The sequence below is a fragment of the Haemorhous mexicanus genome, chromosome 17 (genome assembly GCF_027477595.1).
Source record: "Haemorhous mexicanus isolate bHaeMex1 chromosome 17, bHaeMex1.pri, whole genome shotgun sequence".
Lineage (NCBI taxonomy): Eukaryota > Metazoa > Chordata > Aves > Passeriformes > Fringillidae > Haemorhous > Haemorhous mexicanus.
Window position 1 is genome coordinate 7,007,038 of NC_082357.1, and position 26,361 is coordinate 7,033,398.

Here is a 26,361-nt window from a genome sequence, read left to right on the forward strand (position 1 = left end):
ATATTTATTGTACAAATGTGATAGATTTAGTAGTGATTCTGAAAATTCTACCCTCAAAATTATAAACATACCCTCTGGCTCCTGGCTGAAATCCTTTAATCAGTAGTTCCAGCTTAATAGTTTCTGAAACTCTGGGCCTAGCCCACGGTAAACCTTAGCATCTCATAAACAGGAAGACTTACATGTGGTTTTACTTTGATTATTGATTGTGATCTGAACTTACATGAGAAAGGTTACATTAAAAAAGGCAAGTCAGTTCCAAAAATTTTGCCACGTAGCTACTGTGAGGCTCCTGCTCTTTGATAGGAGATGATCAAGGTGAAAGAAAAAAAAAGTAACAATGAGGAACTGAGGACCCTAGAAATGAAAACTATGCTTTAATTTATAGAGGGAAGCTCTCACAGACAGAACTAGGGTAAAATGCAAGCTGAGAAAATGGTATCTATTTAGCTCTGATTAAATATTCCTAGGAAGATTGCTTTATAGAAGTTGTGGATTAAGGTAATTTTATCATGCTTTAAAAAAAAAATGATGCTAAAATCAGTACATATACAGGCCCATTTTGACATATTGCAGCAACATTTTCTGTTTAGACAAATCACCACAGCAGTGTAGCAGCCCTGGTTACCCTCACTAACTTCAGTAAGAATTCATCTCTAAGTCTTGGCCAGCCAAGCTTCTGAACAGTTCTTCCCTGTTTTCAAGACTGTGACAGAGGATATTTTTTCCCTTTAATTTATTGAGGAGAATCTTTCAAAATACAGATCAAAACTCAAATAAAAAAACCGGTCAGCCTCTTTGTATTGAAAAGTCTGGGAGATGAGTTCCTAATATTTTGTACTCCATATTAAAGACTTAATATGAAGCACATAAAAGGGTCCTGTGCTAAAAAGATTTGCTAACACAAGCTACATTTGCTTCTAAAAGGTTGTGTGGCTATTCCAGATGAAGTGTCAGTGATCAAAGCCCAGGAGAAGTTGCAGAAAGGAGCAACTCTATAGCATGGGAACCCCTCACGGGGGGGCTTCACCTCCTGAGGGACTCGGGAACATGAAGTCTTGGATTGGGGACAAGCAAGAAGCTGAGACACTTCCAGACTGAAGGCAGGGGGTGTTGATGTTTGCTTTTTTAATAAAAAAGCACAAATTTAAAACATGAGCAATGACAAGATGTACAAATTCCATGACTGTTGGTCAAAGCGAGGGTTTTTGTCATTCCAACCCTGTGCTGTGACTGCATTCAGGCAGAGCCTTGGGCTCTGTTATTTCAGGGATAAGTGGTTTCAGGACACAGGACCTCTCCCACCTTGGAGCACAGTCTGTACCTCCTGCCCCAGGAGGACACAGCTCTAACTAGCCATCACACTTAATACAGTGAAATAGCAATAATAACATGCCACAACATATAGTTGTGGCTGTTCTAGAGAAAAGAGGCAAATCCTGCACAGAGAAAGAAAAAGGAAAAAGCTCTACAAAAGTTCCACACATATAAGCAAAAGGCAATTTCATTAAAATATTTAGCAAATAATTATTTAATTGCATGATGTAACTTTGATCTAGCATACAACACAAAGCTACAGCTTTATTACCCATTACTATACCCTTCATTTTCACCCCATACACATCAATGCAAAAACTCCCAACCTCACTGACAGAGCTGAGGCAGCAATCTGTGAAAAACCCCAAACCCACAGTTCATGGAGCACCCTAATGCCCATTGCACAAGCAATGTCTGTTCTCAAAGGCTGCTCAGCTGCCCTTTTCTGAATCAGGCTCTACAGACCATGCACTCAGAGAACACTTGGAGCTTACTCTGATTTCCAGCTCTCTTAGCACCACTTTACAGGCATTCTCAACCCTCTGCACATCTGACAACATTAGTTTGAATAAGCAAAAGTCAAAATGGAAAGACTTCTTCTCATATTAAATAAATTAGAATCTAGGGCAATAGAAACCCAAAGATCTGGATTGTAAACCACACACTAAAAATAAAAATGTTTTGATATCAATACAAAATATCAAATGAAAAACAAGATAATGAACAAATTTTAATCTTATTATGGGTGTATTTAATACTAAAATTTGCATCTGCAGAAAAATGTTCCCTTGGAAATTTGTCATAGCTCAACCATAGTTAAAGTTAACAATTCATAATTCCCACTTAAAATGAACAATAAATATCTTACCTGAAAGTGCACAGTACAGTTTTCACCAAACCTGAACACAAAAAATATTTTGTGTTTCATGAAGGAGATAATATTGGTCTGTTGTTCCCATTAGAATCATATAAATACATGTGCAAGTCATAGATAAAGGTTTTGTAAATAACAAATGTAAATACATTAGCATGGAATAACACTGGACCAACCCTTTTGGCAATGGCAGCTTGTTACACAGTTGTATCAAAGTTCAATGTAGAATATATAATTTAACAATGCAAATATTCACAAACTTTTCCCTCTTTTATGCCACACAAAATGCTAAAAGTATTATCTTCTAGGTGACAATGGCTTTACTGAGTTTATTGACAGACAGTTGATTTGGGACATAAAAATACAAGAGCAATAGGACACAAAAGAAGCCAATATTGGAAGAACTTTCAATACTTTTAGAAAACCTTGCTTAGAAAATGACTGCATTATACAAGAGGAAAAATTCTTTGGTATAAAGGAACAGTGCCAGTGGTATACCCAGATTTTTCACTTTCAAGTGAAAGAGCTATCAAAACTGAGTAAAAAACAAAGCCTCTTTAAAGTATAAGTAAGGCACACTCAAAATTAAGTTGCACTGTGGCACCACAGAGTCTTGACCCAGTTAGACCAAAGGAAAGCACTTTGCAAAATCTAGCAAGACAGAGCTGTACTGGCTTTGGGATGGTAAAAAGTGTAACTGGTAGTAAGGTAAACAAAAAAAAAAGCATAGCATACAAATGGATTTTACTGTGACAAAGGCTTATGGTCATGTTCTAAAATTCAGGATTCTGAGTAAAGACCACAATGTGTTTGAAATAGCTTCATCACTGTCAATCAAAAAGTGGCAGTTGCCAGAGAGTAAGACACTAAAAATGGCAAAAGCAGTGTTGTATCATGCAGCAGGTCACCCAGACTAATCAAAACACAGCACATTTTTAGCTTGAACAAGACATCATAACTTTCACAAGAAAACACCTTTATCAGTTAGTCTTAGCACTTAATTCTTATGGTCTTGGTGAAAGTCAGTTAATTCAGTTAGAAATTTATTTCATGTTTTTGTCGTTTCCAGCTGAAATGTCTAATTTCAGTTAGAAATTTAGTTAATTCAATGGTCTTATAGAATTGGTTGAAGTGCTTTAAAAAGAATAAAAATAATTCACATTTCTCTATTAAAAATATTTTTTTTCCTCTTGAAACTTGCCTTTAGTAATAATTAACTCACATATTAAAACTGATGGAATAGCATTAGCCAGAAACAGCTGGTTATCTTAGAGAGGGCATTTATTAAAATATTTCATGTATTTGCCCAAGTACTGTGCCAGAAAAGCTTATCTGTGCTGTGTGTTGAACAATCTCATGAGTCATCTTTTGCTTTTTCCTTTGGCTAGTGCCTCTGCATAGGTCAGGTGAATAAAGTCGAAGAGTTGTGTGGCATTGGCAGCATTACCCAAAATCTTGGATAGCTCATCCTTGGACAGTGTCACCAGCTCTGCAATGCTTTTAACATGGGTCATTAAGGCACGGCAGTTCTTTGCATTAACTCCTGGCATTTTTAGCAGGAAGTCCTGAGGCCCAGGGTTGTACTTGTCTGACTCGGGGAGAATTTCGGAATCTGCGGTGATGGCCATCGCTGTTTCTGCGTCAGGCTGGGGATGGTTTTGTTTCAACTCTTCAAAGAGTTCAGCAGTAGCGTGGGGAGAGGGACACCACAGGATTCGTAACTTTGGGAAGTGCAGTGTGAGAAGGGTTAGTTTAGAAGTAACATCATTGCTGGAAATTTCTGGCTGTAAAGAGCCTCGTGGGATCAAGGAGAAGGATTTGTTAGGATCAAATTCAATGAGGAGAACTGGCCGCTTGTAGTAGCGGCACATGGACACGCACTGTGTGTACAGCCTGCCATTGTTTAGGGAACCAATCAGATCGCTGATGCTCTTCCGCTCCACACAGATGTCAGGGGTTAGAATATAATCCCCAACTTCCAAAGTCACGGGCTCAATGTCGATCCCACGGCGATGGATCAGTGATGGAAGCTCACTACGGAATTCCCGCATATCCACGATTATGGTTTGCTGAACACCTTTCTGTTCCTGTCCACCTGAAGAGCAAAATAAACACAGTTACCCCCATACTTGGCACCTCCTGCTCTGGTTGTTTTCCTGTGGGCTGCCAAGGCTTCTGCAGTGGATGGACTTCTCATCATAAGTTATACCTCAAATTCAGTAGTACAATAAACACAGACATCATTTGATTTTTAACTGTTAGAGAAAAAAATTACCTGCCTAAATATATACTGTAGTTTATGGAGCATGCTCTGCAGCTTGATAGAACTACCATGCTACTTGCTGAAAGCTTTGTATAGGTGACAATGAAATACATTAAGCTGTAGATGAAAATTATTTAAATGAACCAGGGAAATCTTTAAAAGGCTGCCTGCAAAACAAGATAATGAAGCTGATCCCTTTTATTTCCAGCTGTTTCCCACAGAAATACAGCACATTATTGTGGGAATTATGTGTTGTGCTCTACAGATCTGCAGGACACATAAAGAGACTGCAGCACCAAGGCCACAAATGATGTAATAGCAAAGATTAGATAGCAAATGGCAAAGGAGAGCAGGATTACAGAAACAACAGTAAAGAAAAACAGGCAGAGGCATAGCATACCTGTCAAGAGGAAAAGAACAAAAATATGGTTAGAATTGCAACAAAAGAAAAAGGACGCTTTATTACAAAGAAAGTGATCACACCCATAATGTGCAGTTGTTTACCCACACAGCATGTTTTGTCAAGATGAAAAGAAATCTCCATCATTTACTAGCTCAAGGACAATGCTGCCTTTGACCATCTGTAGACTTCAGTTTCTGTATTTTAATTTATCTTCCTACAAGCAGCACTAAACAGCTTCATAACCAAGAATCTGACTAGGAACAATCCACACTGTGTCTGTCTTAATGGTCAAATACTTCATTAACCTGTACTTTCAAAGGAAACCATAGTTCATTGTCACTGGGAAATAATGTTTCTTTAGCATGAAACCAATGTACAACGTGTCTCTGCCCCAGATGCTTTGAGGGAGATTCAAGATGCAATAGCTAAGGGACTTTTGGAAAGCTCTGGCCTGCAAGTCTGACCTAGGAGCTGCTCACCTGCTTTGCGTGTGTCAGCAGAGACAGAGGCAGGTCTAGCATCTCTGAGGAGGACTAAGTTTGTTTCATCTCTTCCTTCTCTTTCTTCAGGAACAACCATGCTGGCCTTCTCTCTAAGGAACCATAAACAAACACACACTAAAAACTGCAAATGCAGGAGTAAAGGAGATTGAAGCACTTCAATACCCTTCATCCAGATGTAAAATTATATATAGTTTAATACTAAATGCAACCCTGATCAGAAATGCAATTTTCTGAGTTTTTCTAGGTTTTTCCTTTTACAAAGGAATTAATGACTAGTAATAGCACTGTAACCTGCTGAGAAGGCACTGTCAGTAAAAATACTGTCTTATACATTCTAAAGAAATGTTTTGTTTCCCCAGCTGATTTAGGTTATAAGAGCTTTAGAAATTATCTTACAAGAAATGTTACCTGCAAAAACACAATTACACAAATGAACTTCATAGACAATTAGGAAAAAATTCAAGCGATGCTCATTAGCCTTTACGTTAATATTAAATCCTGCTAAAATTAATAAACAAAATACCAGGTGCTTTGAAAAGGAAAGTTCTGACTTTTTGGTGATTCTCAATAGGAAAGTAGTCTTTACATCTGACAAAGAATTGAATTAAAAGATTATTTTAACACAGTTAAGAACTTCACTCTATTTAAAATGTAAGCGTATTGGGGAATTACATCAAACACTAATTCTAAAGGCAGTTAAACTGTGTTACCGAATGAGTTTTTCGAAGGCCTCCTTCTCTTTCCTCAGAGCTGTGAGGTAGCGCTGCTCTTCCGTGGAGCCCCCATATATGAGGAAATAAACTCTGTAGGTATAAAAGAGAAAAAAAAAAGAGGTCACAAAACTTTGCACTAAGTTAAAAAAATTCACAACCAGTAAATTTAAGGTTAGTAGCAGTAAATGCCTGACAAGTTAGTTAATAGCATATTAAATTTTAAGTTTTCTATATTTTTAATCGGTATGTGATATTTATTCATTAAACGGAGTTTTGCAATTTCCAGGTGTATTAAATACATATACCCAATGTGGTGATCTTTCTGTCAGTTGCTATAACTGCAAATACTAATTTTCTTTATTGTGTTTCCTTTACTTGCTTCTCTGTTACAGTTTCTGAATTACTGGTCTTCAGCATGATGAACATCAGGAAATGTGAAAATTAATTAAACCCAAAATGAATCCTTTTCTTTAAAAATCATATCTTCAGAGATGGTTTAAAATGAGACTACACCATCTGAAAATGATCTACTGCCACTAAAATCACTGAAGTAGAGATCTTGGAATTGTTTCTTTTTTTATCAGATATGCTTCTGCTGTTAAGGGACCAAATACCTGCTGGAAAGTAGAAATTATCTTTTGGTCACACCAGACATTCTGCTTTTGTTTAAACTTAAGGGCTCAACAGGAACTGGAAGGTAACTAATGAAAACGAACAGCAGCACGTTCTGCATTGACTGCTGACAGTGCACTTCCAATTTTTTCTTTTCAGAGTAGAATTACAATGGCCAAGTCAACTTGCCTCAAAGGCTTCCCAGGCCTGCTTGCCTTGTAGATTTCCAGCTGCCGAACAAAAGTGAGTTCTGCATCATACAACACAACATATCTGGGTTCGACTTCGTGCAGCACCCGAGTGAGCGCGTAGGGATCCCCACAGCCCTGCAGCGGGTGGATAATTGTCAGTGGGTCCTTGAAAATCCCATAGTAACAATCTGAGGGCAAGCTGAAATCAAAATCTTCAGGAATGAACTCTTGAGTGTTGCCTTCTTGGCTACCACTTAATTCTTTGTTGTCTTCCACCTCGATCTCCTCTCTCTTTTCCTCCTCAGTTTTCCCTATCATTTGGATTAGAGTCCGGTCCTGCTGCTTCTTCTGTTTATTTTGTTTTGAAGAAGCTGTCAGTTTGGCTTTTTTGGCTTGAGGCCCTGTGTCTGGTTTGGCATTTCCTTTGGACTTGACCGCTTTTCTGTCCTTAATCCACAGCTCTCCAGCTTTCTCATCCTTTCCGAAGGTTTTGTTATATAGTCTTGTTAAGAAAGCTTCTGCTCCAGCAATAATATACTCCCTGAGCTGTGCACAGGCTCGGTCATCACTGGCACAAATGAGCACTTGCCCTGCAGTCAAGAAACAATACCGTGTTTACAGCCTGTAACGCTGTGCTTCTTATCCAGCTACAAGCACCTCCCGAGCCAATGGCTTGCACTGATCCAAGCACTGTGCCTGCCAAATGCTGCCTTGACATTCGGCTGCCACAGTTGCTCTGGACTTTGAGAAAATCTAAATTGCATGGCTTTTTGTACCAAATAAAATTATAGTAGATTAATGGAAGTTCAACATTCCTTTTTATTACAATATCTAAATTCATAAAGTTTTCCTTCTGAGTGTTGGAAATGAGGCAGATACAGTGTGTTGAAACATACTCAAACAACTACTCATTTTAAGATGTGGAATAAGAGAGAACTTAATTTAGGCCATTCTAATTTGTCAGCTGTGTTAAACAAGTTTCCCACAGTATTATTGACATTTGTGAATAACAATTCTCTGCAAGCTGACTCAGATAAACTCCTACAACACTAGGAGAGAGAGCCAGTTCTTACCCAGAGTCAGAACACTGTGGGTGGGAGAAAAGAGCACTTTTTTACCCTTACTATTTCCTAAAATAAAACTTGCTAAATTTTAAGGGAATGAAAAGCCCTAAAATAGGAAAGGCAGCAAAGCAGTTAGACTCTCTTCCCTGCCTCCTAATCTCTACCTGATTTATATGCAACTCATGCAAAGCGAATTTTCAGGTGCATGAGAAGAATGTGCAAGTTAGAAAGGGTGTAAGACAGAACCCCTATTTTAGTTTTGAACCCAAACTTCAGAAATGAGTGAATGGTACCTTGATCATTATAAATCTCCACATCTGTTTTATTTGGCTTGGAACTAAGGTATCAGTACACTGCTGAAATGTAACCAAAAATGTTTTTTCAGAATAATGCAGGTTCTTTCCTAAAAAGTATTGCATTGCAGGAAACGCATTTCTCTTTTAAAGCAAGAACTAATAAGAGTTTAATTTTACATCGTTTATGTATATAATGTACATAAATTCTTCATCTTGAGGCCATAAATTACTAAATTTAAACCATCTCTTTGATAAAACTACAGAAAAGAGTTAGTTCCTTCTCTCCAAGGTCAAGTAGAAATACAAACCAGTAGAATTCCTGGAAAACTTGCATAATTTAATATTCTCTCACCTGGACCACCAAGGTTGTCACTGTTCTTATTCTCATTTTCAATCTCTTTCAGTACTTCTCTCAAAGCTTCCCATTTTGGATTACTTTCTAGAACCAATTCCCTTTTCAGTTCTGAAACAAAGTAAGATTGAACATAGCAGCTCTTGCAGGCAAAATATCCTTCAGACTTTAAATCAGTGGTTAGATGTCAATAGTGTGATGGTTGTTGGCACATATGATATTCAACAGCCTACATATGCAACTTGTTATGCTAATGAGATGGAGAACACTCTTAAATTTAAAAATGGAGATAAATGCTTTTGTGAAGCAAAACACTGAAGTATTCACTCATTCTTCAATTCTGAAACTCCTGAATATATTTTTTTAATAAAAGCAACGACAGCCTCCTACTGTTTCACATAAGATAATAGAGATGAAGCTAAACATCAATGTAATGCAAGAACAATTTCACAAAAGCTCTTCCAGTGATCAGCTGAGCAAGCTTAGGAGAATCCCCTACTTTGTGACTCTTACGTTGTTTATCATATGCTTTTGGAACCAAGATTATATCTCAATTCATCCCAGCCAACAGACTGAGATCCTGAGCTGTGGAGGTTCAAGCAGGGAACCAGAGTACAAGTAATAATATGCAAAGCGCTTGGAATCGTGTGACACTCTTAAACTTAAAATTAGGAATGATCAGTACCATTTTCCTTCTTTACATCAGGTTTTTCAGAGCCTAAGCCTTTGCCTTTCTGATTCAGTTTCTCATCTGCAATGCGATAGACTCGAGCTCGAGCATTCACAAACATCGAAGTACTGGAGTCAAGGAACAGCCAGCCTGGAGAGGAAATGAGAAGGAAGCAGTAGTAGTTTGACATCTGCAATGTGTACATGTTCCAACCCTCTGCAATAAAAGCCCCAGATCTTCAGCTGGAATACCTGCCCTACCTGCTTACTATGTAATCACCAGCTTAATAGAAGACAAAAATGTGATGCAAATCTCACTCTGTTAAGTAACAGCAGTTAAGTGGGAAGATGAAAGAATTATCTGTCAATAAAAACCTACGTCCTTATGGCTGGTTGTGTAAAACCTAATTAGATACCTTCATATGTTTGGGAATGATAATTAAAAACATCAACATTGCACCGTTTCATGCATTAACCTGTATGGTTATTCCATGTTTACCTGAATTCTCACCAAAGGCTTTTTCACTTGCTTTCAGTGACTCCAGGAGATTAAGGAAAGTGACACAATCATACTGGGTTAGATACAGTAGCAGAGTACGTAGGATCTTCAAATCTTGGACCAAAGACTTTGTCTTAGCTCCGAGCTGATGCCAGAGAGGATCTAAATAATGGCGGATTGTCTGGAAATTAAAGAGTGTCAAACATACAGTATTGCATTATAGCTTCTAACAAGATGAGAATGCACTTTAACTTTACAGGGGACGCTCTGGTTTCCTAAAGTTATCCCAGATACCAAAATAAATATGTACTGGTGAGATATTTGTTTTGATATAAGTTACCATATTTTAGCAAAGTTAACATAATATAGATGTCTTTATGAAACACATTTCAGCAATTAGCATATATAATTTAATGCTTTCAGTACACTTTTTCCTCTCCATCTAATAACAAAATACTGGTAAAATTATAAAAAATCACCCTTATTTTACTGGTACTGGCCTATTGTATTTAGTATCTAGTGTCCTTTACTTAGGTACAGAAAAAACCATTATAATGTCATTTAGTTTCCAAAATCAAGATAGGTGCCATGAAGATGTGCAACTTATAGAGCTCAAGAAAGAACCTTCAAATATTTAAAGTACAGAAGGCCTTCCATCCAGATTAAATCACAGTTAACCAATAACTGTGGTGCACTTTGACAGTTGATTTCACCCTAACGAAAGCATATGTGTACCACACATTGCAGATCTGTCAAAAACAACAGTGAACCCAAAGTTATTGATGTACATAATGATTAAAGATACAGCAGATGCATGCATGTGCATATTGTCTGTTACATACAGTGCTTCTCCTACTAGAGAAAAAAAACACAAGCAAGAAATTCAAAAGGAAAAGAGGAGTATGTGTATGGCAATTACTGTTACTTATCTCCGAAGCATTCTGAGCTGAAGATGCAGCTGTCTTTTTAATAACAGCAGCAACAATTATTATTACAACCATGAATTGGGGTGTTCTTACTCTTGGGACTTTGGAAATGAAGGAAGAACAATAACATTAATACATCAAAAACCCTACTGGCAACTGTCACATCACCATGACATCCCCTTGTACCAGTAATAAACATGCCATGGGAGAGCACTCAGCTGCTGCTAGTTATTTATTTTGCAAATAACATTTCTGTCTGCATGGCAGGCACTTTGGAGATCTATATCCCGTTACTTAGACACGGCAGAACAATCAAAATTGTTACCTTGTCAAAAGGTTTAGCAATAGCATTCTCTAAAGATAGATCTTCTACTTCAAGAGCTGGGTTGTAACGTTTCAGCTCCTTCAGACATGCGTTCAGAATGTCCAGGATTGCAGTCTGGATAGCAAGCATGGCAGGGGTCATTGCCACGTGTATTTCCACCACTTCAGGTTTATGCTTCTCTAAAAATGAGTGCACTGCTATATGAAATCTAAGAGAAAAACAGCTTCTTAAGATTTACATGGATAGTTTTGTTTGACTTAGAATTATTCAAAAGTTTGTACAAACTACAATCACAATTATTTAAAATGTAAACAACTAAGTTAATTCCAAAATCAGTTTCTACTGATGTGAGGACTGCAATCTTATGAACAGCCTTGGAAAACCATCTGCTCCACAATTGTGACTGTAGTCATTCTAGTCATGTGAGCCTACAGTGCTGGTGAATGATGCATGGAAAATTACTGCACTGGATTCTGCATCATCATCACACTTAACAAATATTAAAATAAGCCCAAAAAATCATATAAGGGAGAAACTGGAAGGGGTTCATAAATTCTCTGAAATCACTGGCTGCTGGCTGCACCAGCAGATTTTATGATGTTCCAGCTTGCAATGACAACCTGCAGGTCCTTGTTGGAACCCAAGATGGGTTGTCCTTGGAGCCACGCCAGCTGCACAGATCCAGAGAGGCCACCTGACTGCTCCTGACAGGAGGAGGCTCAGAGAACCTGATGGCTGCTGACCTCTGCAACTCCATGGACATTTCCCTTACTGCAGCCTGCAGCCCCAGGTCTTTTCATGGAAGTCAAGGAAGGAAATCTAGAGAGCTTCTACTCAACCTTTCCTACCCCAGGTATGTCCACTTCTACTTCCCTGGGATACTGAAAGACTGTTAAGGAATTTATAGTGCAGAGGAGCCATTCATTAAGGAGGAGTGAAACACATTCCAGCCTGGACTAATGGAACAAATGGGCAGAGCTCCTGCCCAGGGCAAAAGCACTGACTTGGTCATCAGAGTGTTCAGTTCCATTTGTGGATCTGCTCCTGGAAGACTCTCTGCATGCTACATTTTGGCAATTAGTTTTTTAACAGTCATCCAGAAATGTTCTTCATACACAGCATAAGTGTGTAAGAAGATTAAAATAATCTGACATGTAGAAAGAGATGCATGGAGTTTCATAACAGCTGGAAACAAACACACCCATGAACTGAGAGACTGTTCTCCTGTCATTTCATGGCTTAAGTACTCTTGTTTAATAGAAGTTTTTCTTAAATTGTTAAGAATGCCACTTTTTGCTGTGATTTCTGTTGACTAATAGGAGAGCTCTGCCATAAGGTTCATTCCCTTAATACAGTCAAATGGAGTCCATTTTCAAAAATACTCTCAGAAATTCAGCATCTTTAAGACCACTTCTGTCAAAAACTGAAAAAATTTTGTTTGGGAATAGAGGAAGGAACACAGATTAGCAGTGTGACTGCATACACCTCATTTTCTTAGAAACCTGCTGCAACATCCTTCATCTTTCCTCTAAGTTTAACTCTCCAGTGAAGTAAAGAAGTGCCTCACCTTGGCCACAGATAAAGCTTCCCAACAAAAAGATTTTTCATCACTCTTTCCACATGACAAAAGCCAGTGTTAAATGCAACTGCATTATCTGTAAAAGCTTTAATGAAACCTTGCTTGTTCTTCTGGCGATAAAGTCGCAGGATGAACGCTTCCTGACAGGACTCGATGATTCTGTGAGCTTTGTACACCAAAATGCCTGGCAAGAGAAAAAAAAAAAAAATCAAGTTAAAAAAAAAAATACAGAAAGGTCCAGGTTTGTACAGATTTTTCCTCACAACTGTATTATTCTTCTACTGTTGTTTAAATACAGGAATTTAAATCTTCTAAAATGAAGGCTGAACAAACTTTCTGGGGTTGAAACAAGTAACTCCTCAGTTTCAGTACCATGGAATTGCCAAATAACAGAACCGGGTTACTAATGCACCTTTAACAGAAAGGAAAAAAAAAAGCTTGTGAATGAGTGGCAGGACTTATTAGCTAGGAAAATTCTCTACTCCTGAGGCATAACTTGAACTTGAGTCTTTTAAAAGCAGGAAAAGCAGATGCAGGAAATAACACATTGTTACAACAAAGCAATTTTGTTGTGTTTGAGGCTGTGATAGTTGAATTCTTTTGTTTAGAGAAATTCTGGAATTACAGACTTGTCAAGTAACTTTAATTGGTAAGAGTTCAAGTGTTTACATAATCAAAGAACTTCTGAAAACATTTATTTTGCTTTTCACTCCCATCTGACAGTCATTCACACTCAAGGACAGCAAGTATTATCAAATATATGAGTACACCACCAGTTTTCTTCATGGCTATGGGTGCAGTAGGAATAAAAGACGTAGCAAGCACATTTCAATAAAGAGAAATGAAACAAGAGTTTAATTTAATTATGTGGTTGAGGCAAACATTTCTGGAGTTCTGCTAAACCAAGGCTTGTTTTTTTCTCGTGATAAGCATGTTGAACAGCATATTGCATTATTTTCTCTCTCCCCCTACTGAATTCAGGCCTATGTGGTATCTGTTCACAGCTTCCAGGGGAATCATAAATGCCTTTCTAAAGTGGAAGCAAAGGACATCAAACATCACAGGTTTCACCTCGTGCCTATATAAGCTAATAAACTTACGAAGCATTTAATTCCTGTAACAACTCTCCTCAACTCAGCACATAGCCATTGATTTTAATATGCCTTTGTTTGCTAAATGAAAAAGCATCCAGAAAACAGACTTCCATATAACTGCTCACCATTCATAATTAAGTCCTGAAATAATCCACTACAAGGTATTTTTCTATCTAGATATTGTTAGACCTGTCCTATGAAGCAAATTTTTCAGTACATAATAACGATCATCTCTGAACACCTTCTGGATTTTTTAAGATGCAACCCCCAAATGGACACGACAGGAAAGACAGAATTTCTAACAGGTCAGTAAGACTGTGTTTATTGTAATACCTTCCTGCTTATGAAGGAGTTCACACCTGCTCTGTAAGCCTTGGTAGAAACAACTTGCCAGTTTTTACTCCATCAACTTGCATCAGTTTCACTGTGCTGTCAAGTACATAATTTCTACTCAGCTAAAACCACCAGGAATAATTCTGCTTTACTGCAGTGATTATTCCTTATCCTTATTTAGCTGGATTTATGAGTTCATCAGATGTTAACTCACACTGATTTTACAAATGACATTTTTAACACCTAGAAAGGCTTTTGCTATTATCTCCACATGAAACATTACTACAAGATTTTGCTGTACAATCTCACACACAGACAAGGCACAGAGACCCAGGTGTTGGGAGACTGGGAATGAAGCCACCAGTCGTTGCAGCTGCTCCCACACCGACCTCTGGTGGCACTGCAAAACCTGTCACAGCTCTGTGGCACTAAAGGACAGCACCAGTTTTAAAACTTAACAGTATTTCCTCCTTTCATCTTTTTTTTTTTTCTTCTTTGGTAGGGTAGAAAGGTATAGAGGAAGGAGTCCATGGAAAAAAGAAATAACCACAGGTTGCCCAGAAAATATATTAACTTCCTTTAAACTTAGAAATCTGGTGTTCTTCGACTCCAGCATGGAAGTGTTCAAAATGTTTTACAGTAGAACTTGCTGTAGCTTGACTAAAAGCAAGGAGGTACAGCTTCAGAAGCAGAAACTCACATTCATTTCAGCATACAATATTCAGCTATGTTTAATAATTAAGATGTTAACACTTAGAAAACAGTAAAATATTCTGAAATCCCTGGCTCTTAGAGCTCTCTTTTTCCAGTTCTCCAGGCTGTAACAGGGTTTCCAGGAACATAAAAACAAGAGTGGCTGGGGGAGAAGGCGAACAGAACATGAGAAGAGAAGGGTAACTCTCACATCTTCCATGTATAGCTTCTATATAACTACAAAAAAAGGTTGCAAGTTATTCTCCAAATCTCTACAATTACAGGAACAGCATTACTTCGTAATACTGCTATTTGCAAAGCATCCAAGTGTGTCAATACAAAGATTAGTGAGGTATTTTTTTATGAGAAGTCATCAGGAGTAATTTGTTAATGCAAAAATATAGGCAGTGTGCATGACTCATAAAGCATGACATCTAAAATCTGTTTTAATGATAGGCCAGTGTCCAGTAGACCCCAGGACACTATTTCACCAAGTGCAATCAATTATTCTTCTTTGAAAGCCTTTTTAAACTGTATGATTAAATAAGGCAAATGAGTTGAGAGGAAAAAAAAAGGAACAAAAGAACTACATATTTGCTCCTTTCACCTCAGTCTTGGAGGGGGGTGAAAGGACTAATTCTTCAACCTCAATACCTGTTAGTAGAATTTTTCATATAGAATATTTTTTTAAGCTTTGTGTATTTTCAAACAGAACACTCTTACCTTTATTTCATTAAGCTCTTACCAGTAATGAGATTGGCAGGAATTCTGTCAGTAAGGAAATCTACCACGAGGATCCGACTTGTTGCAAAGATGACTCCTCCTTGTGTATAAAATTCATATCGAGTATTATTTGCAATTTCATTGGTAACACGTCGAGGGAGATGAACAACTCCATCTGACCTCAGCTGATCAATAAAATACTCCTAACCCAAACACAATAAAAACACAAGACATTATTGTGGTATCCAGAGAAAGGGATCCATAAAGCACTGTTATTTCACTCTGGTAATTTTATACCTTTATTATACTCTGTTAATTTTGAGGAGCTGTCAAAAACAAATTAGGACATGACAGTATAACATACTAGAAGAAGTCCGAATTATTATGATTTTTTTCTTCTTTGACATACTTTCTTCAGTTTCAAACTCATCAAGGTGATTTAAAAAAATCTACATAGTCAGTAGTAACTAGACAATTCTTACATAAAAATGAGCAACTGACACTTCAAGGAGCTTACATTTTCTTATATTTCAATATCTCATTTTCAGAGAAAATGCAATTTAATACTGCCTTAAGAAGAGAGAATTGGGAAGAGATCATCTTTTAGTGCTATCACCTATAGTCATTAGATGACTACAGCAGGTAGATCATACAAACCAAGCTTAATCTTATAAACTACAGCTGTGATCTTTATTCACCTATGGTCGCTATAAAAGGTCCTCCGAGACCTCCCCTTCCTGATGGTGGGAAATTTGCCTGGTTCCAGAGGAAAAAAAGCAGCTTTTTTTTGTACAATTAGGGACAAACTCATCAAGTCTGACAAGCATGTTTCATCCCTTTCTCCTCACTGATTACTTAAAAGTTATGTATTTGTTTTAGCTCCTTAGTGTTACTAGGGCTTCATTGTGCTGCAGGAGTGGAAATACAACTGCCCCAATCCTGAATGTGTGTGCATGGTTTGACAGCTTTCCCAGGACCTGGGGGTGGACAACAAGCAGTCCCTGAGCCAGAAGTGCCTTGTGGCCAAGAAGGCCAAGGAGATTCTGGGGTGCGTCAGGAAGAGCGTTGCCAGGTCAGGGAGGTGACCTGCTGGCAAAGCTCTTCCTGAAGGAGCTGCTCAGCCTCCAGAGGAGGTGCTGAGAGGAGACCTCACCAGTGCCTGTCAGTGTGGGCAGGGAGGGCTCAGAGCAGGGACCGGGCTCTGCTCCCGGGGCCCAAGCAATGGCACAGGGGGAACGGGCAGGAACTGATGCCCGGGAAGTTCCACCTGAACACGAGGAAGAACTTCTTCCCTGTGAGTGACCGAGCCCTGGGACAGATTCTCCAGAGAGGCTGTGGAGTCTCCCTCTCTGGAGATATTCCAGAACCATCCGGACACAATGCTGTGCTGTGCGCTCTGGAATGACCCTGCCCGAGCAGGGAAGCGGGACCAGATGAGCCACAGTGCTCCCTACTAAGCAACTCCGTGGTTCTGTGCCGGGGCCCGTGCACAGCGCCCGGCCCGCCCCCCGCGCTGCCCTCACCGGAGCCCGCAAACCCTCCCGCCAGCCCGGGGAGCCGCTCCGCCGGCCGGGGCAGCCACAGAGCCGCCGGCTGTCCCCGGGACGCGCCCGCCGCAGCCGGGAGGGGAAGGGGCGGGCGCTGGCCGCTGCCCTCACCTCCTCAGCGGGGCTGGTGTTGAGCACGAGCACCAGGCTGGCGGGCTCGCAGTAGAGGCGCAGGAAGCGCAGCAGCAGGCGGTCGATGCCGAGCCCGCGGGCGCACACGACGAGCCCGTCGCGGTGGAACAGCTCCAGGAAGATCTGGCTCTCGTGCTCCAACAGCGCCGCCATCGCGGCACCGCTCACGCCCACGCGCACGCGCGCGCGCCCCGACAGCGCCCCCTGCCGGGCTCGCGCGCGGTCCTCCAGGGACCTCGGGTGGTCCCGAGGCGCGCGGACTGAAGGGTCCCTCAGGGAAATGTCCGTACCCTCACGGATACCCACAGCGGGCGGGGACGGGACCCCACACACGGGCTCCTACTGCGGCCTGATGAGCCTCCGCTTGTCCCCGTGCGGGGAGTGTGTGCCGAGTGGAAATGCGAGGTAGCCGATCTCCTCCAATTATTTTGCGTTTGGGTTAGACACGAGGAAAAGGTTTTTCATCCATAGGGTGGGCACTGAACAGGCCCCAAGGCTGACAGTGCTTCAGGAGCATTCGGACACCGCTCTCAGGCATCGGGCGGGATTGTTGGAATGTCCTGTGCAGGACCAGGATCGATGGTTCTTGTGGATCCTTCCTACTCAGAATATTCTGTGATTGCGTTTTGTTTTTTTTTTTTTACTGGGTAGTTGCATTTTTTAAGCGCCAAACCCAAACTCTCCTGAGCACTCCTTTCACGAGGCACCGGCCCCTCGCCCTTTCCGTGGAGCCCGCCCCGGTCAGCGCGCAAAATGCAGTTTGTGTCCAGAGGGTGAAGGCGCTCCTCAGAGCTGCTTTAAAAAACAGCTGGAAATGCTGGGCACTCCTCAGACTTCCCCTGCAATTCAGCCGAGCATCATGGAATCAGAAGGGTTTGGGATGGAAAGGACCGTGGCAGGGACACCTCCCCGTGGCCCAGGCTGCTCAGAGCCCCTGGGGTGGTCCCGGTTCGGCTGGGTCAAGATCCCACTCTGGGAAGGGAGGGAGAAGGCTGCCGGCTTTGTGTGCAGGGCTGCTGGGCACGGGGGCAGCGCAGCGCCCGCTCCTTCCATCCTGGGAACCTGCGCAAAATGTTCCCATCACTTCTATTTACTCTGGTCACTGATTCCAGTTATCTCTGTCAATAATCCCTTTGGGTGAAATGCGATCCTTGACTAAAATGCCGTTATCAGGCCTTGAGTCAACGGTCAAATATATTCAAATAAACACTTTCAGTTCTTTGTTTCACGCTGTCACCTGAGGGCAGCTGCAGTGGGGGTTCCTTTGGGTTGCCGTGTTTTTCTAATGAGGGAAAATAAAGCACGTGCTGCCAACGTGTTCCTGTACTGCACACTGGTTCCAGTCAGCGCAGTTAATGAAGAGGCACTTTGCAAAGCATTATTTGTAGATTTCCCACACAGTCAGAATAATACTAAAGAACATTTTAAATTAAGGTAGGAAAAATGCAGATTATTTACAATGTATGTCTTTGTATTTTAAAATGCAGTACAGGTCTTCAGGGCAAAGTAGAAAACAAGTCTTTAAAAACAGGCAAAAATTAATAAAATATAGGAACTAGTCTTGATTTTTCTCATGCATGTTTCATGTTTATGAAATTTTATGCTGATACCTAAAGAATTTTTTCTTTGCAAGTTGGATCACATTGCTAACTGTTGTGGCAAATATCATACTTTGATTCTCATTTCTATCTGGCTGCCAATAAGCTCTCTGATGTTTGCTTTTAAAACTTATTTAAGACCATAAAAATGTCAGAAAATCAGTATTTTTTTTGACAACTTTTCATTTTTGAGGACTGCAGGTCATTTAATTGAACAAAGCAAAGACTTACACAGTAACACAATGATTGCCATTAACATTTCTTGCTGTTTTGAATACTATATAGAAAACTGAAGCCCAATAAGGTTACTTCTTTGAGGAATTTCAGTATTCAGAATTGTCCATATAATTCAGGATTCAGCCATTTTCTTGCCCTACTGTTTCCTACAGGAAGTAGACAGAAAGTTTCCTCATGGTCCAGATAAAATATTTCAGGCATTCCTGTATTACAATTTTATTTTTACTCAATATATTTTTATATATTTTTACTTGGGCTAAATGTGATATCAATGTAAAGCTGTTGTGAGATGTCCTTCTTGTGGGTACATATTTGTTAGCCAGCAGAGGGCTGTCATTTCTTACCTCTGGAGACCAGAATTTAGGCCTAAATCTTGCAATTCATTTTTGTGCAATTTTTTCTTTGCAAAACACTAGATTAGTATTAAAAAAAAATTATAAACACCCAAGAAATCACCTGAATAGAACAAGATAAATAAAATTTGTCTAAGAATTAGCTACTTAATTTTAAATTTGGGAATAATAGGCTGGGAGAATGTTATTCAGGGGAGTGCATGAACACATTTCTATATCCAACAATCAAGGTTTGTTTTTAATTTTAAACATGTTTTTCATGTAACTTTTGGAGTTTCATTCCATATAAAATAGTAAACACACACAAATTCTAAGTTACTTTCAAGCTGATAGATGATGTGAGATGATCAGTACAGCCCATTATCAATCTCCCAAGGAAGACATTTACTTGTGTATTTTAAAAATGCAATGACAGATCTATTTATTTTATCATATCAACACTAAATGAAAGTCAGGTTAATTGCCTGGTAGTGCAATAGAACAAATCCCTGGAAAGGGGATTAGTATTTGGCTCACTCCTTGTTATTTGGATCAGCAGTGTTAATGTTAGTCTTTATGATACTCTTTTGACCATTAATTTGTTTTTAAATTTTCATGTTTACAAGTTATTTCTCATTACTGTGAAAGAGGAAAATGCTAAAATCATGACTAAGTCATTAATCTGCTCATTTGGGTAATGACAACAGTCTTGTCTGAAGACAGTAACAGATCCTTTGTGCCATATTCATAAACTTTTATTACTGGTCATGGAAAGAGCTGAAGAGGACTCCCTGAGAGAAGAAAAGCAATATTTAAATAACTTACATTAAAAACATGGTGGGATTGCCAACTCTGTGGATTTTTTTATTGGATGTTTGGTTTGCTTTGTTGTTTGGATTTAGAAATACTGGTATTTGACTTTTGTTTAAGTATACACTGGAAACTGAAAAAAAAAAGTGTTTTATAATCTGGAAATTTATTAGAACCTGTGTTTCAGCCACATTTATTCATATTCTTAGAATAGGTAGTTTTGAGGGGGCACTTTCTGTGATCTCTAATTGGCTGGAATAGATTTTCCTCCAGCAGTCTACATACAGAACATTCTTTATAAGTTAAAAAATATTACCCCATAAAAGAAAACCTAATTATTCTTTTTCAATGAGGCAATTGTAAAAATTAAATATGACATGGTTTTGCTGGGTAAAAAATGAACTGCAATAAAAGAGCTGATATTTGGGCTCTGGTCTGATGGATAGGGAACATTTGTAAGGGAAAGGTGAGTTCTCATCCTGCACTGGCTCTGCCAGACCAGGAGACCCTAAAAAAAATTTAAAAAAATAATAAAAAAAAAAAAAAAGGTGGGAAAGGCAAGATTCAGATGATCATAAACCCAAACCCTAATTACACAAATACCCAAAAAATACCATTTATAGGCAGCTGTGTGGACTTTTCAAACAAAGTAACACTTTGTTTACTCTTAAATTACTCTTACTCTTAAAATGCAGAAGTTATTGCTTACAAACAACTGCAATAATGATTTATTACTGTAAGCCTTTGATAAATGAAACTGTTTGAGGAATTTTACTTTTGGAGGTTGTAATGGGATGGGATGTCCCTGAAGAAAGGAAAAGGAGTGTTAGTGTTTGAAGTCCAGTGCTCTTCTGCCATAATATTTGAGCTGGTACTATTTCTGGGAATTAAGTACCTAGAGACAATCAAGGCTGGCACATCAGCAGTGATGACTTTTGGACAGAATTTGGAGTAGTAGATATATGCATATTGCATTGTCTAATTTTATTCAGAACACAAATTTTGGAATTGGTATGATGAAACTCAGAAAGAGTTGTAGGGGTTGATTAGGGAGAATAGGGAGATAACCTCTGGTGTATCAGCAGGTAGGCTGCTGCAAGGAAAGGAAATGAAATGTCGAAAATATTCTGAACTATCCATTAACAGGTTACAGCACAGACACAGCCAAATAAATTGAGGATATTTCATATACAGAAATGAAAGCAAGGCATACAATATTCTAAAATAATTTGATTTTTTTAGTCTAAGATTAGTAGCTTCTTATTTTACCCACCTTAATTTAGGGGGTAAACCGTTAAAGCTAATTGCTGTCATTAATGATCTCTGAATCCACGACCCCATTACACTCTTGGAGCCTATTATCAGTCTCTTTGGAGCTTGAAAAAAAATTGACATTGCTTGAATGGAGTTACATGTTTTCAGGTTTCCTAAATTTTCTAGCCATAAAATTAGGATAACTTCTAGGCTGAAGAAACTGTGTCCTTGTGTTTTGTAACAACTGTAACGATGCTGCCAGCCCTAAGTGCTACTTCAGCTGCAATTTGGGAAGCCTGGGCAGAAATCAATTCCAAAGGGCTCATTCACAGAGATGTGCTGCAAAGGAACCTGGAAGGGCATGAAAGCTTTTCCTATGCAGTGGTTTAATTTTCTCTTGAATCTTGAACTTTGAATTCTTAGGCAGTATTACACTTTGTTTTGCTGTCTGTTTATCATGATTTGCCTCTGATACTCTGAAGCAAGACTATTACTAGATATGGTTTCCATAGCAATTACAACTGTCTCAATATGCTTGGAACTTCTTTCTCATTGTTTCCATTCTTCCAATGATTTTTATTTACCAGATGAATGGTGCAAGGTAACTTTATAAGAGAGCTGCAAAGGGAATTTGTTGAGTGCTTTTGGGAAAGGGACCAGCCATCTTAGCCATGGTATTTGTCAAAATCACAGTGAATAATTTGGCAATTAAAAAACTACCTCTATTATCTCCCCACATTTGTAGTCTAATGAAATATGTAAGAGTGCCACTTGGGCATTGGTTTCATGCAGCTAGGTCAGAGTTTGAGCTGTAAGTGCTTGAGATGTGTGCACATGCATAATTTTCCTGGCTCTTCAGAGTGGAGTCAAATGGAGCAAGTAGTGTCATAGCTTGTAAAATCCTTTTTGCTTGTGCACTACCAAAAAAGGATCAGATGCTCTTTGTGGTCCCTGAAGTCTGCTGTGATATAAAAAGGAAGTACTGGCAAGTAGATTTGGTCCAGTTCTGTGCTGGCATTTGCCCTTTTGATCATGATCCCTTGACAGGGTTTCCAAGTCATGACAAAATTCTCTATTATGTCTATTATCTATGTATCATTTTCTGAGTTATGTTATAGGGATACAGCACCAATTAATTGTTTCACACAGTGACTTTTACAAATCACAGAAACTTCTTTTGGAAGTTAAATTAATTCAGTGCTGGGAATTGCCCAGTAGCTCACTGTGAAGTTATGGGAACAAAACCAGAAAAGCATGTCTCATACATAGACATGAAAATACTGGAGAAACTACTAAACTGCTGGAGCTCTTAATCAGAAATAAATATCTGTCTTGAGTCTTCTTACACTTTGTCAAATTTGATTCAGAGGGTGGGTTATTACTTGCTATTTCCTGGCAGATTTTTTACTGTGTAATCTCTTGGTCCCCCGAATTCTAATATTTTGTCTCTCCTCCCTTGCCCACCCTCTACTGACATGTTATTTGTGGTTTCTCCTAACCAAGGTAGGGCTCTAACTTTCTTCAGAGAGTTACACTGTGTCTGATTATTTGTAGTTTGCTTTGTGTCAAGTTCTTTTGTACTCATACAGCCAAAAACCTGAGCTACGCAGATTTGTTATGAGATAAAGCGTCTGACTCTCTAGAAGGGCACAGATGGAACGGTGCTACTTTCACAGTGGATGTGCTACTAAAATTTAAAAGGAACAGCATGAAAAACATCTTAACTGTAAGCGAAGATTCTCAGTGAAATGTCTGTCTTTGGAAACTAAAAATGGTGACTGAATACATAAGGTGTTTGTTAAGGAATTAACTCAGGCTGTTCAGCTCTTTTTCAAACTTTACTGTGATGGATAAACTAAATTTTCTTTGGATTTTTCTTATGAGAAATAAATCTGTGTAGAATTTCTGCTGAAGTTTGTCAGCACTTTTCAGAGTAACTACTTACTTTGCAAAGGCACTTTAGACAAGAATTTAGAATTGAATTCTAGCCTCAGTCACAAGATGTGGAAATGCTGGTGCTGTGGATCCTAAGGAATCAAAGTTAATTGCAGTAATTTACTGCTGAGCTGTGTGGTGCACAAAATCAAAATATATAGACTGACAAGAAAATCTACAGTCAAGCATATTCAATTTTAACAAATGAATGGTACAATTTCAGTACCATTAATAACTCATTATGGGTATTATTTCTTCTGCTATGCCTCCTTTGACACACTTGGTGTACCAAATCTGCCTTTTGTTCTTCCTTTGTGCTGTTATCAACCACTGTCTCCCCTCTGGAGGCTCTTCACAGACATCAGTTCCCTCCACCCTGTACAAAATCCATTTTACTTCTGAAAACAACACCTGGCAGGGCTCCTCACAGGATATGGTGCCCATGGGGTGAGAGACAGAGGCCAGTCTTTCTCCAGGGGCTGTGGGGCTGACAAAGGTAAGAGGTGGTGGGACTGAGACCCCTTACAGATGGATACAAATAAAAAAAATCTTCAGTTTGAGCTAATTTTTTTCTGGACTTCACCGTACCCCTGGTTGAAAGCTTTTTTGGCTGAAATATGTTACAATGTGCCCCTCCTATGCTCTCAGACTGTAGGGGGGTAGAATATAAGAAACTAAAGATGGTGTAGAAAGTAATCTTACCCCTAAGGAGTTGCAGCTGGGCCAATTATCAAAGATGAGGAGCAGGCCTGACTTTAACAGGCCACAGCTGTAAGCAATGAGAAGAGGAGTGCTATAAAAGAGTGGGGTGGCTGGGTAAGAAGAGAGTGGGAGTCAGTTGGCTCCTTTGTGAAGAAGGAAGAGTCAGTGCTCTGAGGAGCTATCCAGGAGAAAACACCACGAAGGTATGGAACCTTTGTGCTAAGGAGACAGCAGTATGGAACCCCTGCAATAAGATGACAACATCAGACCACGTGCTTAACTCTGGGTCTTACCTTCCTGGAGAGCCTCCAGTAGTGTTGCTAATGGACAGAGAGCTGAAGATGGAAAAATTCTCTGTCCTGACTTCCTCCACATCCTTTTTTTTCAAGCAGTTTGCTGTTCAAACCCCATTCTGTCTTTGCAGACCTATCCTAACTATTACATTTTGATTTTTCTTGTTCCTCTAATGAGCAGGAAACTCCTCAGAAGAGGCACAAAACTGCTATAGAGGTGGTCACCTATAATCTAAGTCTATTTATTAGTCCTTGCACATTGTTGCTAAGTAAACTAAGTTAAATTAATCAACTTAGTCTTTAGTATACGGAGCTTTAGTTTTGTACATTTTTTTTTATTTGAATGAAACTCTTACTACTTTTGGATAAAATGGTGCAGACATCATTGTCACAGGAAAACAGTGAGGAAGGAGAACTGTAATATATATAATATAAAATATAAAGTATATATTATATAATTTATATTTATATATGTGAAATTGATGTTGCTAAAATACAAAGGGAAGGTTGATACTTTGAATGTAGCAATATATATTGGGCAGCTCTTCTGATTTTGAAATATTTTGAAGAGTTTTAGAAAATGTATCTTGATCTAACTTTTTAGCCTTTGAAGCTTTACCACATGACCCCATTTGCAAATATTCATAATCCTGTGAAAGAGGTACATAATGAGGTTCTTAAAAACCCTTGAACATTGATTAAAGTACTTTAGAATCCAAAGAATCATACTCCTATTCATGCATAATGAAACAACGGCCTTTACATTAACACTGGTTACCTGCAAAGTCTTTCAGGCTTTTCACTTTTTATTTTCCTTTGCTTTAAGGCTGATGTTTGATTTCTCCTGCAGTCAAATCTCCCATTTAGATTACCAGGGAAACTGGGATTACACTTTCAATACCTTATTCAAAATGCTCACAGATCAGAAAAAGAATAGATAAATGAGTGGGAAACAAGCAGATGGAGGTGTTTGTACTGTCCTTTGTCCTTTTTTTAACTAGAATGACCTGCCTCAAAGATAGCATTTAATCATATATTTTTTTCAATAGGAAATACTAAATTATTTCTAATGTCATATTTTGATAACATTTGAATTTTAATGGTATGCATCAAGGTAATGAAAATACCTAGGTTAAGGCTGATTAAATGTGTGTAATTATGTGATTTCTAAGCAACATAGGCAACACAGTGTATCACTATAAACTGTTAATCGTAGCAGTTGTAATGGTCAGCAACTCTTTTGATGTCTGGTTTGTCATGTAATAATGCTTTAATACTTTCTCAATATTTATCCTGATTACCATGATTGTTAATCCTCTGCTTTTGGGGAATGAAATAGTTGCAGCTTTAGTGGACAAATTACTTGCTCTTTCTAGCTGATGTCTCTTGGCACCTTCTCGAAAAGCTTAAGAGACCTTCCAGCTGTAAACTACACAGTGTAGTGTTTTTATGATGGAGGAATATGGTTTCAATGTGTACATGGCTAATATTGGTAGTAACTGAAGGCTGCAGAGTCATACAGAGGGTCTTTAGATACAGATGCAAAGTAGTTTGATAGTATGAGTCCAATATCTCTTGAATAGGTGTCCATATCACAGAAAAACCTGTCATGATTGGCACTAATTGCCAACCTTCTTGGCAGATTGTGAAACATGGCCCAAAGAGTGATGGGACAAAGATGAGCTCTCACATCCCCCCACGTTCAGAGGCAGCTGTTTCTTGTCAGGATTGACAGCTGTTAGTGGGGTGGTATGTGAACCTTGGAAGGTTTTTTCCTTTGGCTTTTTGTCTTCATACTTTCTGTGGATTTTGGTTTTTAGTGTTTCATAGTCATGTGAATACTTCTGAGAGAAACAAAGATCACTTCAAGACTTAGTAAAATAAAATCAAGTCGATACTGTTCCAGAAATTTGATACAATAAAAAAGGTTAGTGGAAGAAATGAAGTATTTTTCTTGTCAGTCATATTGCGAAAGTTGCTATTTTGACTTCTACCAGGAGGAAGGAATGCCATAACATTTCTCAGTATGGAAAATGAATTCAGGGGAGTGAAGTGGTGGTGAATCATCTCAATAGGACAATAAGGAATATCC

General features: G+C 39.0%; 1 protein-coding gene across 1 annotated transcript; it reads right to left on the reverse strand.

Moving 5' to 3' along the window:
- Positions 1–1,502: 1,502 nt before the first annotated feature.
- On the reverse strand, positions 1,503–17,277 carry ERCC4 (ERCC excision repair 4, endonuclease catalytic subunit). The gene is made up of 11 exons (XM_059861479.1): positions 17,088–17,277; positions 15,452–15,632; positions 12,575–12,770; positions 11,008–11,215; positions 9,757–9,937; positions 9,274–9,408; positions 8,589–8,699; positions 6,875–7,466; positions 6,071–6,163; positions 5,337–5,449; positions 1,503–4,286 (listed from the first exon to the last, which is right to left on the reverse strand). The coding sequence occupies exons 1-11, from the start codon at positions 17,259–17,261 to the stop codon at positions 3,553–3,555; spliced, it is 2,718 nt and encodes a 905-aa protein (XP_059717462.1). The 5' UTR covers positions 17,262–17,277; the 3' UTR covers positions 1,503–3,552.
- Between the last annotated feature and the right edge of the window lie 9,084 nt (positions 17,278–26,361).